At 36.7% G+C, this 16,747-nt stretch overlaps 1 protein-coding gene across 1 annotated transcript; it reads right to left on the bottom strand.

Annotated features, from left to right (window-relative positions):
* Positions 1-293: 293 nt before the first annotated feature.
* On the bottom strand, positions 294-9,513 carry LOC109061635 (alpha-1D adrenergic receptor-like). The gene is made up of 2 exons (XM_019078739.2): positions 8,168-9,513; positions 294-1,726 (listed from the first exon to the last, which is right to left on the bottom strand). The coding sequence occupies exons 1-2, from the start codon at positions 9,087-9,089 to the stop codon at positions 1,173-1,175; spliced, it is 1,476 nt and encodes a 491-aa protein (XP_018934284.1). The 5' UTR covers positions 9,090-9,513; the 3' UTR covers positions 294-1,172.
* Positions 9,514-16,747: the final 7,234 nt, after the last annotated feature.

The raw sequence follows: 16,747 nt of genomic DNA, 5'->3' as shown, positions 1-16,747 counted from the left end.
TGCTATCATCATTTACTGTACTCACCCTCATGTTATTTCAAACCCATAAGACTTTTAATTAAAAAACATGAGTAACAACATGAGTAAATGATGACTGAATTTAATTTGGATGTGTTTTAAGTATTTCTCAGAAGAAAAGTCTGACAAGATAGGTACTTGATTTCAATGTAATTATGGCTACAAATAACATTATTTAAGGGATCTAATCTGATTTTTCTTTCCTATGGGATGATTGTTTGAATAAAATGGATTCATTGTTTTCAGGATTCAACAAATACACATATTAGATCAACTGCATGCTCTTTTCAGATTTATTATGTTTAATAGTTGACACTGAAAGACATCATCACATCAGCATTACAAAGAAACCAAAAGCTTTTCTCAACAGCACAGAAACTTTTTTTTCTTTTTCTTTTTTCTCACTGTTGGTCCTTTTAGGGATGACTTAAATATCATGGTTGAAATGAGAATAGCATGAATAGCATATAAATAGCAAAGTATTGAACTACCCTCTGTAATACTGAAAATATCTGCACAAAATCTGTTTAGGTTATAAACTGTGCTTCACATTTAAAGATATGTACCTCTGAATCAATTTTGAATCATTTAAAAGTGGATTCCACAGCAATCTGCAAATCACAATGAATCATTATGTCAGTTCAAACCAGTGTCATGGATTCACTAGTCTCGAGTATATCAGTCAAATATGTTTTCCATTCACACTTAATGGACAACAAGTCAAAGAAATTGTAACAATCTCTGTTTGTTAATATAGTTCAAATGGTTGGTGGAGTTTGAAACAACAGACAGATTATTTCTCAAAGGTTACATGGACAGCACAGTATACAGATACCCAGCAGCTATGAGTCTTTTCGTTCTGATCCAGTGCAGATAATTTTTTTTCCCTCATAATTTTTTTCCATTCAGTGTACTTTTCCCACTTTTAAAGAAATCATTTTAAAACATCCATGTAAAAATGCATTAATCTCCTTTAACACACATTGTCCTCGTCATTTTTACTCATATTTGCTTCTCAACTTTGATGAAGCTAGCACTTTAAGACATAACAAGAATACTAGTCTTTGAGAAAAAAAAAAAAAATCAAACAATTTTTAAGAACTGGCAGTGAGTCAGAGCTCTCAGAGAGAACAGTCAGTAATCTCTGTCTTTGTTTAAATGTCTGTTTCCTTCAGGCCGTAGCACTCTGTGAGGTCGTAGATCTGGTAGCTGCTCTGATCGCTGCAGTCGTTATAGATCCCCATGGAGACCGTGTCAATCTCTGTCCGGGCCAGAGGAGACGTGCTACTCTTTCCCGTCCCGTTCTTAATCTTATTTGAAAGATTGTTCATTTTCTCCTTCAGCTGGAAGGAGGACTTCTGTAAAGGGGGGAAGAAGCTCCAGCTCTTCAGACTAAGAGGCCGGCTCTTGCTCTGACAGGAATAGATAGAGTTACCGCACTGCTCGTGAAAGGGAAATCCAGAGCAGTAGTCTCTGTGTGGGTCCCTCCGGGCTCCTCGCATGGCTGTTCTCCATCGCTGGTCGTAGAACCGACGCAGGATGCGGCGGCGCCGCTGGCACTGGCAGCGCACCAGACGGGTGAAGGCACGCTGGAATTCCTTGCTCGAGCAGGGGTAAATTATGGGGTTAATGCAACTGTTGAAGTATCCCAACCAGAAGATTACTTTGAACACCATCTCAGAGGGCTTCAGAGCTGGGAAAAAAGAGCCTGAGGACACAAAGAAAGAGAGAGAGGTGGAAAAACATTTAGTTATTGGCTCAAGCAAGATTATTTACATGGGAAATAACACTGTGGCTCAAGTAAATTTAGCCTGAAGCTACCATACTCCGTCCAAACATTGAAAAGTTCAAATCTTGTTTAGTTCACCGTTTTAAATCATGTTTGCCTAATTATACCCAGCTGACAGATTATATACTTTGCGCATTGTTTTTTTCCCTTCAGCTCGCAGGAGAGGTCTTATGCATATTAAATATTACATGGCATGTCTATCTTTTTGAAACTATTTTTTTTTTCTTTTTTTTTTCTTTTTCTGCCTGTAGGAGATTATCGTGGGAGTGATGCAAATATGTCATTCCCCAGTTCTCCTCCAAATCAAAAAAAAGCACTGTTACCTTTGATAGAGTGGCCACAAAAGGCCATTAGTCATTATAATCAATGTGAACTGCCGTTTGCAACCCATTTCACTGCAGTATAATTTGATGCGTTTCTGAGTGAAGGATGTTTAAAGAAAAAAAAAAATGCAAGGCAAAATTTGATTTTATCCATTGGGAATTGATTGGATTGTGAAAAGTGGGCGGACCAAATGCTGGCTTGATAAAACATTACTTAAATAGCTATATGGCTATTGTCAATTATCATTAGCCAACCTGACGTCAGTGGAAATAGAAAGTCGTTACAGAGGAGAAGCACGTTGTTGCATTCCGATCAAAGATTAGAAAAACAAATGGTTTTCTTTGGAATAACATGCACCAGTGAATTGTTCACAATCAAACCAGAATCACATATTAAATATGGATAATTCACCCAAAATGAACTCACCCCCACACTTAAAAATATAGGTTCTTAATTAGCATTGGTGGTTCCATGAAGAACCTTTATCATCCACAACCTTTTTTTCTATTAAACAAAAGGTTCTTTAAGAGAGTAAATAGGCCCATTTTTTATTTTACGTTGACTTTAAATGCCAAATCAGTCTTTTAGTTACAGCAGGCCTGCAAAAACTTAAGATCATGAGATTTGGGCTGGATGGATCTGGGCTCACATGGAATCTCACTACATAGTGTCTCTCTTCACATCCTCTCCTTCCACACATCTACACTACCTGCACATTTCCGCTGCACCTTCGACAGACACCACATATGTTGCCAATATCTCCTCCCTGCCTTGTTCCTTCCCCACAGGAAGTGAGAGGAGGCTAGTGCTGCATTATCTCAAACATAAAACAGCTGTCATCGCCCATGCCATGCATTTCAGTGTCACGAGAGGTCAGAATACCGCTCTGTCAGTGGAGATGTATAAAAATAGCACTAGAGGGAATAGGTAGTAAAAATGGACTGGGAATAGTCTTTTTGGAATAGATTTTGATGAAAAAAAAAAAAATGCTGTTCTCCCCCCTATCTAGAGGTCGTCAATTTGTTGCAATTGTGACTTTGAGATGAAAGCCAGTCCCTGGAAAGCTCCTTTTTGGTAATTGTTGTGATTATGAGATATAGAAGCAGGATGTTTGCTAGCTACTGAGAGAAAACCAGAGCATCATGTACAATGCGGCAGCCCTTACTCTGAGGCAATCTGGAACCATTCCGTGTACTTACACTACAGAAAAAAGGGTCTTCTGACTTTTTCAGATTTGCTGTTTTGATTTTAGGGAAACATGTGAGGAATTCTGCTGAAAGGACTTAGAAAAGCAAGCCAAACTAAAAGTAGACATTTAGTGGTAGCTGGAAGCATAATCAGTAAGACATACTATTTTTAAAATGCTTAAACAAAAGGGCATGGGAAGTGTAGAAATTTCTCAGTTTTGCATGTGAACTCACTGTGTCGGCCTAATTATTAAGTTAAGCAAATAGGTTCAGTTGGCACTTATATCCAATGTGGCTTTCCCAAAATGCTTGTTCTGCTTTACACTCTTATAAAATAAAGGATCCAAAGGGGGGTTATCACAATAATACCATATAAGAACTATTCTGGGTTCCTCGAAAAAACTTTCAGGGAACAGTTCTTAAAAGAGCCTTTTTTTTCCTAGTGTGAAAAACATTTCACAAATGATGGAGCAGTCAGGTAGTCAATTTATTTATATCTGTAAACTGAGAGTGTTGAACGCATGCTGGCGGCCTTTGCTTTCTAGCAATGCATCCTGGCACGGGCCACTTGAGCTATAGGAGTGCTTTGGCAGGTAGCCACGTGTTAAAGTTGTCTCATCTAATAGTGATCACCCCAAGAGCTATTTTACCATGGTCTGTGGTTATTGGCTACATATGTAAGTCCCTGTGATGCTGCATAATGTGTCAGTTTGAGGTAAATGTATTAGAAGCTGACATAACAGCTTGGGTCAGAAAAGTTCAAAATAATTTTGACTGCCAAAAGATAATTTTTACGGAAATGTATCAGATTACCTACTCATTTTGGTGCTGAAATTTAAATCAAAGCCACTAATGAAACAATTTTTGGCAACTCTTATATTTGCAAAAAGTGATCACTTTAGTCTAAAAAGATGGTATTTGGGAAACTTAATGACTCAATTCATAATCCTGCAGAATTTTACATTGACAGAAAATGCATTCACATCATGGACATTCAATATGTCACAAACATAAATACAGGCAAATAAAAAAAAGGCTCATTCTCTACCTTCTCTGGATTTATTGCACTTGGATTAATCATGTAGACATATTCTAAAATGGCTATAATATAATTACAATATTTACAATTATTACATATTAAAATGTATAAACCTGGCAATGTAGTTAACTGTCATGTAATTTCATTAAAGTAATTTGTAGTTTTCTTTAGGATAGCAGAAACATTTTGTTCTGTTTGTCACCAGAAATAAGACTTTCACTGTCCAGCACAAAAACGCCATAAGGAAAACATTCCCCTGATCCATCACAACAATAACATGGTGGGCATGTTGATGCCAAAAATGTGACCATCATTTAGAGGGTAGACTTGTCATTTTAAAAACTTGTACCACAAAAAGTACAATTATATAAGAGGATTAGAGGGATCTTGTATCACCATGATGTGGTTAATTTTGCAGTAATGACTGGCTGATTGTACTTCTCTCGCTTATCGCATGGCTATTTACAAAAATATGTGGACATTAAACACTGGATTGATTTTATATTAATCCACAATATATTTATATTAATCCATAATAAGTACCACAACGACAACTGAGACAAAAGATAGTGACAATTTCATTTGTGTGAAACAACACAAAGCAAATCCACAATGAGAAATTTGAAAATAACGTTGGTTGTAGTTACCCGGATGATTGGAAAATTATGCAGTGTTGCCATAGGCAATGGGGGAGGCCACTGAATGACCAATCAAAATCAAGCATTTTAGAAAGCAGTGTAAATGCAGTGTTTTTGGTTTTAATTACCAGATGTAACTTAAAGGGGTCATATAATGCAATTTCACGTTTTCCTTTCTCTTTGGAGTGTTAAAAGCTGTTCATGCATAAATGAGAGGAGATGAGATGTTTGCATAACTCCGCCCAAATGTTTACGCAAAGAAAGAAGGCATAACTTTGATTCTCGCAGTAGTATTGTTGCTGCCGCCGTCATGTCGTGGAGATGGTATACTTTGTTGTAAAAAGTGAAACTACTTTGTTTGGCCTTCCAAAGGAGGAAACAAAGGAAGACACAACTAGAAAGCAGTGATTAAGTTGTATTAACAACACTGTTCAAGAACAGATCAAACCAAATATTCAGATGTGTGCTGCACATTTTATGGCAATTCCAACTTTGCAAGGACAGTCTGGTGCTTCTGACTCAAAGCCTGTAAGTACGTTTTCATATTTAAAGAATTTGTTACTGACGATTCAAACGCAAGTTTCGAGCAGTGTAGAGTAGCGCTTGTTTTTTTTTTTTTCTTTTATCAGATATGAAGTGATGATTTGATTTTTTGTTTGGGGTGATTGATATGCAACGCAATGTGTAAAAAGACAGTATAAGACATTATAATCCGTAATTATGTCCCCACTGGATGCTACCAATGCCTCTTTTGTAATTGGTTTTAATGTTTTTGTCTCGTCGCGCCGGGACACAGCATCACAGTATGTTAAGGGGTGTAACATTTCCCTCACACAGTTGAGGTATTCAGCCAATCACAATGCACCAGATAGCTGGCCAATCAGCATACACCTCGCTTTTCAGAAGGATGAGCTTTGTAAATTTCGACGCGTTTCAGAAAGGAGAAACAATAATGTACAGTATGTGGGAAATAATGTGTTTTTTGAACCTTAAACCGCATAAACACATTGAATTGTTCTTTTTAGCAACGTCATATGACCCCTTTAAGAATTTTCCCCCAGATTTCCAAATGCCTAAACATTGAAGCAAGGTTTAACATGAGCCAATCCCTCATTTCTATCATTATAACACAGTGCATCACAGTTTGTGCTTCTGTAGTGTACGTGTGGATCTAAGCCATGTCATATCCCTCCTCTGTCCTGGTGGCTGGCTGTTGCTGAGGCTTTGGAAAATGAAAGCACCCTCTTTAACTCAACTCGTTAATAGCTGTGATTAAGGCAGTGGAGCGTTGGGCAGAAGGAGGTCAGGGACCTGAGTAAAACTGCCTGCTTCATTTTCTCTGGTTGAACAAAGTCCCCCCTTCCCAAACCATTGACTCTAACCTCTGGGAGGCAAAAAAAACAAAACAAAAAAAAAACAACAGACCGAAAGAAAGAAAGAAGAGTTGATCCCAGATTTTCACCAGCACCACATTCAAAGCTTGCAAGGAGATGTTATCAACCACTGCTGCCCTATTTTTCCCCCACAGTGACTATGAGTGGAATACCAGCAGGGACAGGCAAAAACCACACTCTTGGAATACCCTGGAGATGGATGGGATGGTGGGTTTGGGGGGAAACCAATACATTGTGGGGAATGTACAATGCCAGCCATGTATTTTTATTCTTTTTAATGTATATTTTAATTATAAATTGCTAGTAATATTCAAAATGGTAATTGTTGTTATTTGTTTGCTACTTAAGATGCCTCAGACAATGATGTCAGCAAAGACCAAAATTCTTTTAATGTAATAAGAGACCATTTCTAGCACACTTTTTGGCCTCTGTGACAGAGGTAATGGTCTGATCTTGGGTAATGGTTGCGTGACTGGAACACTGCATTTAATGTCTTTGCTTCAGTCTCCCATGGGTGGTCTTTGATTGAGCATACTTATAGCAATTAATCATCTCTGCATCATGAATATCCCCATATATATATAATATATATATATATATATATATATATATATATATATATATATATATATATATATATATATATAATTATTTTTTTTTTGGGATGTAAAGAACTTTATAATTGTGTGGGCCAACAGAATGTATGTTCGAGGGGTTTGATGACAGGAATATTTAGTCTGTGGACTGCCAGTGTTTTATAGAAAAATAGTTTGAAACGTTTGCAATTACTGTTTTTTTTTTAGCATTTGATTATTGTGTTTAGTGTGTTAATATAATAAAATCATCTGTAATATTATTATGCATGGCATGAGCTGCAACTCATTTTTGACTGCTTAAGGACCTTTTGATTTCTGATCGAAGGGGGAGGGGATATTGTGAGATAAGATGTACTGTTACAAAGAAACTGCTATGAGCTATTGAAAAATGTGAGGAGAACTTGTTCTTGCACTCCAACATGTACTATTATTTATTTGAATCCTAAAGAGCATAGTGTTCTCCAAAACAAAGACCAATAGAGTTAATATCAAGTGTAACACACAATCTCCCCTCAAATACTTAGAGGTGGAGCTGCTATTAAATCCTGCCCAAAACACATTTGCTAATTTAATCGTATTAACTGTGAATGTAACAGAAAAGTGACGCGTGAAACTGCTTTCGTCAGTGAGAAAATCATGATGACATAACAGCTCTCGTGCTTTATAGCAGGTTACGCATTTGGCACATTTCTGTTTTGCCTAAGAGTAAAACATTAACACAGTGTCGAAATAAATGTCAATTTTATATGCATTTATGCATCTCAAGGAATAAAACTGATCATACTCTAAAAATCATCAACTCCTGTGCTGTGTCACATATTACGTCTGTTGCAAAATTATTAGCTCAAGTGCTTTTTTTTAAATTCATTTTTACAAGCACAAACGATATTGTCCCCCCCCCCCCCCCCCCTGATTCATTTAATTCCATTACGATAACGGGTTTTTATTTATTTTATTTTAATTTTTTTTATAGAAATTTCACTAGTAATCTGTACACCCATTTACTTTGTCACAATAATACGTGATTTCTATTCGGTTTTATGTGTTTTGAGAGTTTGAGAGTTTATTTAATTTTTTTAATGTAAAGCATCAAGTTACGTTTTCATTTTTGCTTTAACCATAATGAAGTTTGGGTATCGTTCGAAAACTCCAAACACCAAACAGAGAATAACTCATACGTACCCAAAGGCAAAACGAAGAAAAACGGTAGCCAACAAAGAATGAACATCCCCACGACGATGGCGAGTGTTTTAGCAGCTTTCTTCTCCCTGGAGAACTTCATGAGTCTCACGGACAGTGAACTTCTGAAAGGGTGATTTTTGGTTTTCGAGCTCGAGCTCGGATCCTCCGGAATGCTCCTGCAATGTATCCTCAGCACCACTTCCACTGATTTATCTCTCTCCCGTTTCACACCCGCTTCCAAACTTTTTGTAGTCCTGCGGGCCACAATGTATACTCTAGTGTACATGACTAAAATCACCATGAGCGGGAGGTAGAAGGAGAATAAAGAGGAGAACAGAGCATAACCCGGTTCCTCCGTGATGCGGCAGATGCTCTCATCAGAAGGTAGGGGCTCTTTCCATCCCAAAAGCGGTCCGATTGAGATTACCATTGAAGAAACCCAAAGCACCACGAGTATGACACCTGCTTTCCGTTCTGTCATGATAGTGGGGTATTTCAGACAGTATTTAACTCCGATGTACCTGTCTATAGATATAATGCACAAACTTAAAATAGACGCCGTGCAACAGAGCACATCCACCGCTGCCCAGATGTTGCAGAAGACCCGACCGAAAACCCAGCATCCCAACACCTCCAGAGACGCGGAAAACGGCAGGACGATGGTACTAAGCAGAAGGTCCGCGATGGCCAGGTTCACTATGAAGAAGTTGGTGACCGTTTGTAAATGTTTGTTGCACAGCACCGAGAGAATAACCAAAATGTTTCCGACGATCGCCAATAAAATGAAAACGGACAGAAAGATTCCGACACCGATGACTTGAGAGTCAAGGGTGATGCTCTTACAGGTGGTGTTGCTGATGTTGGAGAGAAAGTCCGAGGAGAATTCATCCTTGCTCTCGTTCAGCAGTTTAGAAAATGTCATTTTGAAACTCCATAAAGACGACTTTTACTGGTTTGGTCCGAAGGTGTTGACTGGTCGGTTTAAGGAGAGTTTCATCTTCATCATCACTCCGGGAAGGTGTCTTCAGATTCTTCACATGGATCCGTTACTTTGTGAGATGTAGCCTATTTATAAGATGTTTCCTGTTAAATATCTCGTTACACCTACATTTTTCTGTGGTGGCATAACCTGAACTATAATTTAAACTGTTCACAGTTAAATTATTTTTGAGGTAGAATAAACTATCAAGCAACTAATAAGCTCTTAAGTCTATACAACCACAGTGCCGATGCACTGCAGGTCTTATGGAGAGGCTACTTCTGGTGGCATCCTCAGCGACCACTCCAAACTAGATTACAGAGAGTCAATGTGTACCCCAGTGCCTCAGGTCTCCTCCTCCAGCTCTGAAACTTGGTGACGCGTCTCACACTTGCTGCAGATCTTCATGTGACCACTAGAGGGTTCTGTATTATTGTTGCACACAGGAGGACTGTTTTCATTTTGTCAATTTTATTTATTCAGAATAACATCAAGACATGCCAATTTTATTTGTGTAGAATTTTAACAACACACACACACACACACACACACACACACACACACACACACACACACACACACACACACACACACACACACACACACATTTTATTTTATTATTATTATTTTTTTTTCTAAGAAGCTTTACAGAAATCCATTCCTTACACTCTTAAAAATAAAGGTTTCTTATTGGCATCTATGGTTTCATGAAGAACACCCATGGAACCTTTCCATTCCACAGAAGGTCCTTCAGAGTGGATTTTTGAAATGTTATGATAATTGTTCACTGAACACTGAATGTTCCTTTGAGTATATATATAATGGTTTCAGTTGCATGTATAATGATTCTATTATAGTCTCAAACATAATTCATCTGCAGGTTACCGGCAAAGCATTCCTTATAGTCTTTCTATATTACAGTTTTACTTAAACCTTAAATCACTTTGAAAAACAACATTTTATTAACAATTCATATTTTATGTGTGCAGAACCCCTAAACACAACATGTCACTTTTCCATGTGCAAATCTGGTGAATGCTAATCATGCTGTCTACAATAAAAGGTACCAAAACACCACATTTTTGTGCACTTTTTTTTTCATGAGATTTCTGAATAAATATAAACCTCTTAAAGCTCTGTGCACTAAAGTCAGAGTTAATGCTATTCCTTCTGACGCTGTGCAGCTGCCAATCTGCCACCTGTAAGTCCAGATGCAAACTAAATGCTGAGGGGCAATTTAAGAACCACAGGATCCCTTGATGAGGAGTTGGAAGGAAGCGATTAGGCGAAGAAACTCTGGTAAAATAGTACTGGGATACAGATTAAGAATATGCAAGCAACCACACATGAATGTCAGTCACAGTCAGTGTTTAAATATTTTATGTTGCCTTCCAGGTAGTCATCACTGATGGCATCAGGGAGTTGCGCAGACACTTACTGTATATGTAAATGTAAATTCTACATAGATGTATTGGGATCAGTCTTATCATCATATGACGTAAACATTAAATACAACATCAGAGATGAGTGTCATGCTCACCAAGACTGCATTTATTTGATCAAAATACAGTGAAAATGGTAATATTGTAAATATAAATATTATTACAATTTAAAATGACTCTATTCTATTTCTGTACATTTTAAAATAAAATTTCTTGTGATGTCAAAACTGAATTTTCAGCAGTAATTACTGTGGCCTTCATTGTCTCATGGTCCTTCTAAAATCATCCTAATATCCTAATTTGATGCTTGATCATTATTGGGGCTCAGTTATTATTAATGGTTCTTAATTTTATCGATGTTGAAAACAATTTTTTCTTAATATATATATATAATTAATATAATCTTTTTTTATTTTTTTTTGGAAACTCTGATACATTATTATTATTATTATAATTTTTCAGGATTTGTTAATGAATAGAAAGATCCATTAACAGCATTTATTTGAAATAGACAGTTTTGTAACATTTTAAAGTTTTTTTTTTTTTTTTTTTTTACTGTCACTTTTAAACAATTTAATGTTTACATGTTGAATAAAAGTATTTATTTATTTATTTACCCTAGTATTTTTGATGGCAGAAATAGAAATAAATATAAAACAGTTATATTAAATTGTAATAATATTTCACAAATAAAAATGTTTTGCTGAAATTTTGATCAAATAAATGCAGTCATGGTGAGCAAAAGAGACTTTTTTTCAAAAACATTTTTGAAATTTGTTTCTAGTGTATATTACAGTTGTAACTTAACTGAATATAAGCAGTAGACATGTGGTTCTGAGGATGAATCTGTTGTCTGTAGTGTTGTGTGCAGCTCTTCCAAGTTCCTTTTCTTATCCTAGGCAAAGAAGCTTAGTTCCAGCTGAGAAGAGGGGAAAAAAACAGGCTAAAATTCACATATGATCACCAAATCTGAAGAGCTAAAATTGGATATACACTGCATGGCCTGCAAAATCCTGCCTGCAAAAGGCAGATGGTATGGTCAGAATCTGGCACATCATAAATCCACACATCCTTCCTGCCTTGTGTCAACAGGGCAGAGTGGTGACGCTGGTGTAACAGCCCTGGAAATGTTTTCTTGTGACACATTAGACCAACCGACCATTGTCCGAATGACGCAGGTTGCCTGAGCTCTGCATTGATTAGGTGTACCCCCATATAGCCACTAACTAGCCATTTGCAGAATTTACTCTTGTCCTTCAGATCTGTGGAAGTGGAATGGAAGGTTTTAAAGTATGAATGTGTAGCCAAAAAGTCTGCAGAAACTGCATGGAGTGAATCAGCATGGACAAAAGACCCCAAGGATTGTTTCCAGTACTCTACTGAAATCATAATGCAAAAATTCTGCCTATTGTGAAGACAAAAGCAGGTTTAGTTTCAGACTCTAAAGTAGTCATTAAGTATGAAACCAAGAAAAACAACAAGGAACATGAATTGATTATAGGTGTAATCAAATAATTTTGCAGTAAATTAATGACATCACAAACTGCATTTCTCAAGATGTGCATGTATGCATATTTATAGTATGAATATATATGATTCATACATCACTTCAGGTTGTAAAAGAAATATATTTAAATATATATTTCTTTTATATTTACATGATATTAAGGGTGTTTGGTACTGGTTGGTACTGTAAGTAATTTTTATAGAATGGTGTGCAGAAATCGGTCCTACTACTCTATAAAAGATATCAGTAAAATAAATAACTATCCCGTTATGCTGATTTCTGTAACAACCTTTGTCTCTTTAAACAGTAAAACAAAACGTATAGCTAATCAGAAAATGCAGAGATGCTTGTTAATAATTTTGCGCATTCTCAGAGGGCAGTTCATTTATGGGAAGCTGGAAGTGCGAGATGAATTTGTAGCATTTTCATGAATTTGGAAGGTGCAACATGTTTGTGATTTCTCATCTTTCACCACTCAAACATCCTTAAAAGAATGGGAGGACCAAAGAGAATGAAGAAGCAAGAGTGAACATCACTTTTCATGGCTGCAGGATATTGAGTTTCAAAAGGCTAAAAACAGATGCTTGACTTGTAATTATATTGTTGAAGAAAGAAGGGGCGTGTCTAATTCTGTGACTAAAGGTAGCAGAAGTTCTAGAAAGCGCTTACTTTGACTAGCTTGTTAAATTTAGTCTTTAGTTGTTGTTCAAGGCTCAGTTTATTGTATTCTGTGCAATTACTAGTATGGGTGTTCCACTATTGTTATTTTTCAAGGCATCAGATTTGAACACAAACAGATTACTCCTCTTCTATCACAACAGATCAATTGTTATGTGTTTTGGAAAAGATTCCAGTTCTTGGTATGAAATTGTCAAATTTGACATGACAACCGCAACAGCATTGCCCACTCTGTAGCTCTAACTGAAGTGGTTTTTGCTCAGCTGTCAGACTTGCAGTGTCATTACTCTTCCCTATTTGAGATGTTTATGAACAGTGGTTGTGCTGTCACACTCTCCAGGTCCAAGCCTGCTAGGTTTCATGAATTAATGATTTTTCCCTCCATGAAATTCTCCACCTGAACACGTCAGCTGCCTTCCAAAATCGGCTCTGGATCACTTTAAAGTTTCATCAGGATGCTTCAGCCTGCTGGCAGCGATAAAACAGTGATATAAAATATAAAGAAAATCCAAAACAACTGCTAGCAGCTCTGCCATCATTAATTAATGACTAACCTTTAATTATGCATTTTAATTGAGTGTTTCTACTGCTTAAGGGTCATTAATTATGAATCTTCTCTTAAATTAGAAGACCACAATTCTCTTCATGCTTTTCTTTTCCTACATCTACTAATCTGAATTTTCTTCAATGGATCATTTTATTTATTCTCAGCACTTATATCTGTAACTTATGAAAACTTGTTTCCACACAGGATAAAAAATCTAAAAAGCTAATTGTGACTTTTTATTTCACAATTCAGTACCCCCCCCCCCCCCCTATGTTTATATTTGAGATATAAACTCAAAAAAGTAAGATAAAAAGTCACAACTACCTTTTTATTCTGTGGTGGGAACAAAAATAAATAAACAGTGAGAAGAAACTCACAATTTAGAAAAAAAAGTCTGATTGCGAGATGTAAACTCACAATTGTGAGAAAGAAAGGCAGAGTTTTGCATTTATATCTTGAAATTCTAAATTTCCATCTTGCAATTCTGAGTTTCTCACAGTTTTGAAAAAAAAGAAGAAGCTGCAATTAGATAAAAATAGATAAAAATTTGCAATGATCTTGTTCAATTATTTATCCTTTCATAGTAACTGCAAATATCCAATAGCACAGTTTATGGCTTTCACTTTAGGAAATTTTTCTGCTACAGATTTAATATAGTTATCCATCTTTGACACTCACTGTGTAGGGGAATAAATGCGCAGATATTTATTTGAAGCTGGCAGGTATTTTACAGTGCTCCATTTATATGACAGTCTTAAAAAGTCCCTGTGGAGTCTAAACTGAATGTAATACCATTGAAGGATTCAATGCTATGCTCTAATTGAACTGACACTATGAAAGCGTTCTCTGCTTCAGAACACGATGACGTTCTTCGGATTTGTGACTGATAAAAGTTGCCTATGAGTCACTCAGCAAATGAACACCAGTCGCTTTTACCTCTCTGATGAGAGCCACCATCATCTCTTGCATCAGAGATTGTTACCTACACACAACCATGTTTCACATTGCTATCTGTGTCAAATTGATGCAAAGGCACTTTGTTATGCTGATTAGGAAACAGTTTAGCAGTTCTTGCACTGAAAGCATATCTGCTGTGGACGGATGTTATTTTGCAGTGATGAGACATTCAAGATTCACAGCCGACACAGTTTGAAGTGATTGTTGAGCCATTGGTCTAGCTAATTTAACTACAGAAAAACACGGATGTGGCCAAACAGAACCACAGCTGCAGCATAGAATCCGCAGGCTTCACACACACTTTTGGAGGGGGATTCCCCTGACAATGACCCCTGTTCCCAGTCTACTTGTCGCAGCCCCAGTCCATTTCCAAAACCACTCAATGTGGAAAATTCCAGCTGCCAATCACCTCTTCCAGCTGTCCAAGCTTCAAATAGCGAAGAATTTGAACCTAAGATTAGCTCAGTATTAAGACTAAAAATGTTTCTATGAAATATGCTACTCACTTGCTTAAGAAAACAAATATAGCATAGGATTGTTTTAGTTCACTATAATATATTAAACCTATGTTGTAAACAAATTACACCATATATATGATTTTAAAATAGGTATATAGGTATGATTTTAAAAATGTTTTTGAAAGAAATCTCCAATGCACACTAAGACTGTATTGTTTTTTACAATTTTGAAATAACTGTTTATATATATATATATATATATATATATATATATATATATATACACACACACACACACACACATATACAAACACACACATACAAGTGCCTATAGAAAGTCATCATCACCCCTCTGAAATAATTACTTTATTTGTCATACAGCCTGAAATCAAACACGATTCCAAATAACCTTTCTGGCTTTATTTACAGTTTTAGTCTTACAACATCAAACCGATGAAAGAAAACTAAAGAAAACAAAAGAAAACAAAACACTAGAATTACAGGGTTGGAAAAGTCATCAGTCCCTTGATTTAATACTTTGTAGAGCCACCTTTTGCTTTAATTACAGCAGTCAGTCTTTTTTGATGTGTCTGTACTAGCTTTGCACATCTTGATTGGGGAATATTTGCCCATTCTTCCTTGCAGACAAATTCTATGGTGAGCGGCAATGGACTACTCTCTTCAAATCCATCCACAGATTTTCGATTGATTTAAGTCAGGGCTCTGAATTGGCCACTCAAGGACATTCACCTTTTAACCTTAAGCCATTTCATTGTTGTTTTGGCAGTATGTTTAGGGTCATTGTCCTGTTGGAAGGTGAATAACCTGCCCATCTTCAGTGGTCTAGCAGAGGAATGCAGGTTTTCCTCAAGAATTTGGATATACTTGGCAGCATCCATTTTCCCATTAATCCGGACCAATCGCCAAGTCCCAGCTGAACAGAAACACCCCCACAACATAACGCTGCCACCACCATGCTTCACCGTAGGTGTGTTTTGGGTGGTGTGATATGTTTGCTTTTCGCTAAACATAGCACTTGGTGTTCAGTCCAAAAAGGTCAGTTTTGGTTTTATCAGACCATAGCACTTTTTGCCAGAAGGAATCAGACTCTTCCAAATGTGCTTTTGTATAGCACAAACGAGACTGAGTGTGACACTTTTTTAGGAAAGGCTTCTTTCGTGCCACCCTGCCATACAGGCCAACTTTGTGTAAAGCTTGGAAGATAGTTGTCACATGCATAGACTGACCAGAATCAGCCATAAAGCCTTGTAAGTCCTTCAAAGTTGCCTTTGGCCTCCTGGTAGCTTCTCTTATCAATGTCCTCCTATATAATAATATATAATATATTATATTCTCATATAACTTTAATGCTGTATATCAGAGCGCTGTCTTTGTACTTTTGATCGAATTGCTTAGCAACTTTTATGATGGCTGTTGTTTTTGTTTATCAAATATTATTTTTAAATAAATAAATAGTAGTATTTAATAATAGTAGATAGTATTGAGAAACGGTGTGTGTGTGTTTGTGATGGTAATTTTAGTTACTTTATTTTGCCGTTCGATGGCGACAAGAGGCTGTCTTTATGAGTGAATCAGAAGTAAACACTTTTATATTGAAAGAGACTGAAATTGGGTTGTAAACAAGGACATTTTTTTTTCTTTTACTTTCAACAACACCTTGTAAGACGCAACCAACAAATGCATAGAGCAGTGCTGTCGTTGGAAATCCCCCATAAGAGATGAAAGGACAGTACGACAAAGATATCACTTTCCTAAGGCAGACATTCAAATGAATGTTTTATTGCGAATATCAGACTGAGCTGAAGAATGAATGCTGTATCAGATGCAGGTAATCACACTCGTTCAGTCCATCTCTCTCTCTCATAAATACTTTTCTCTACATAATACAGTGAACTTTTAATACAGTGATTCAATAAGCTTTCAACTCAATATTCCTTGGTTACTAGTTCTAAAGTGATGTTTTCGAATTAGTAAGGCTCAGCTGTTAAATT

This window comes from Cyprinus carpio, chromosome A1 (genome assembly GCF_018340385.1).
Source record: "Cyprinus carpio isolate SPL01 chromosome A1, ASM1834038v1, whole genome shotgun sequence".
Taxonomy (NCBI): domain Eukaryota; kingdom Metazoa; phylum Chordata; class Actinopteri; order Cypriniformes; family Cyprinidae; genus Cyprinus; species Cyprinus carpio.
This window is presented reverse-complemented; position numbering and strand designations above follow the sequence as displayed.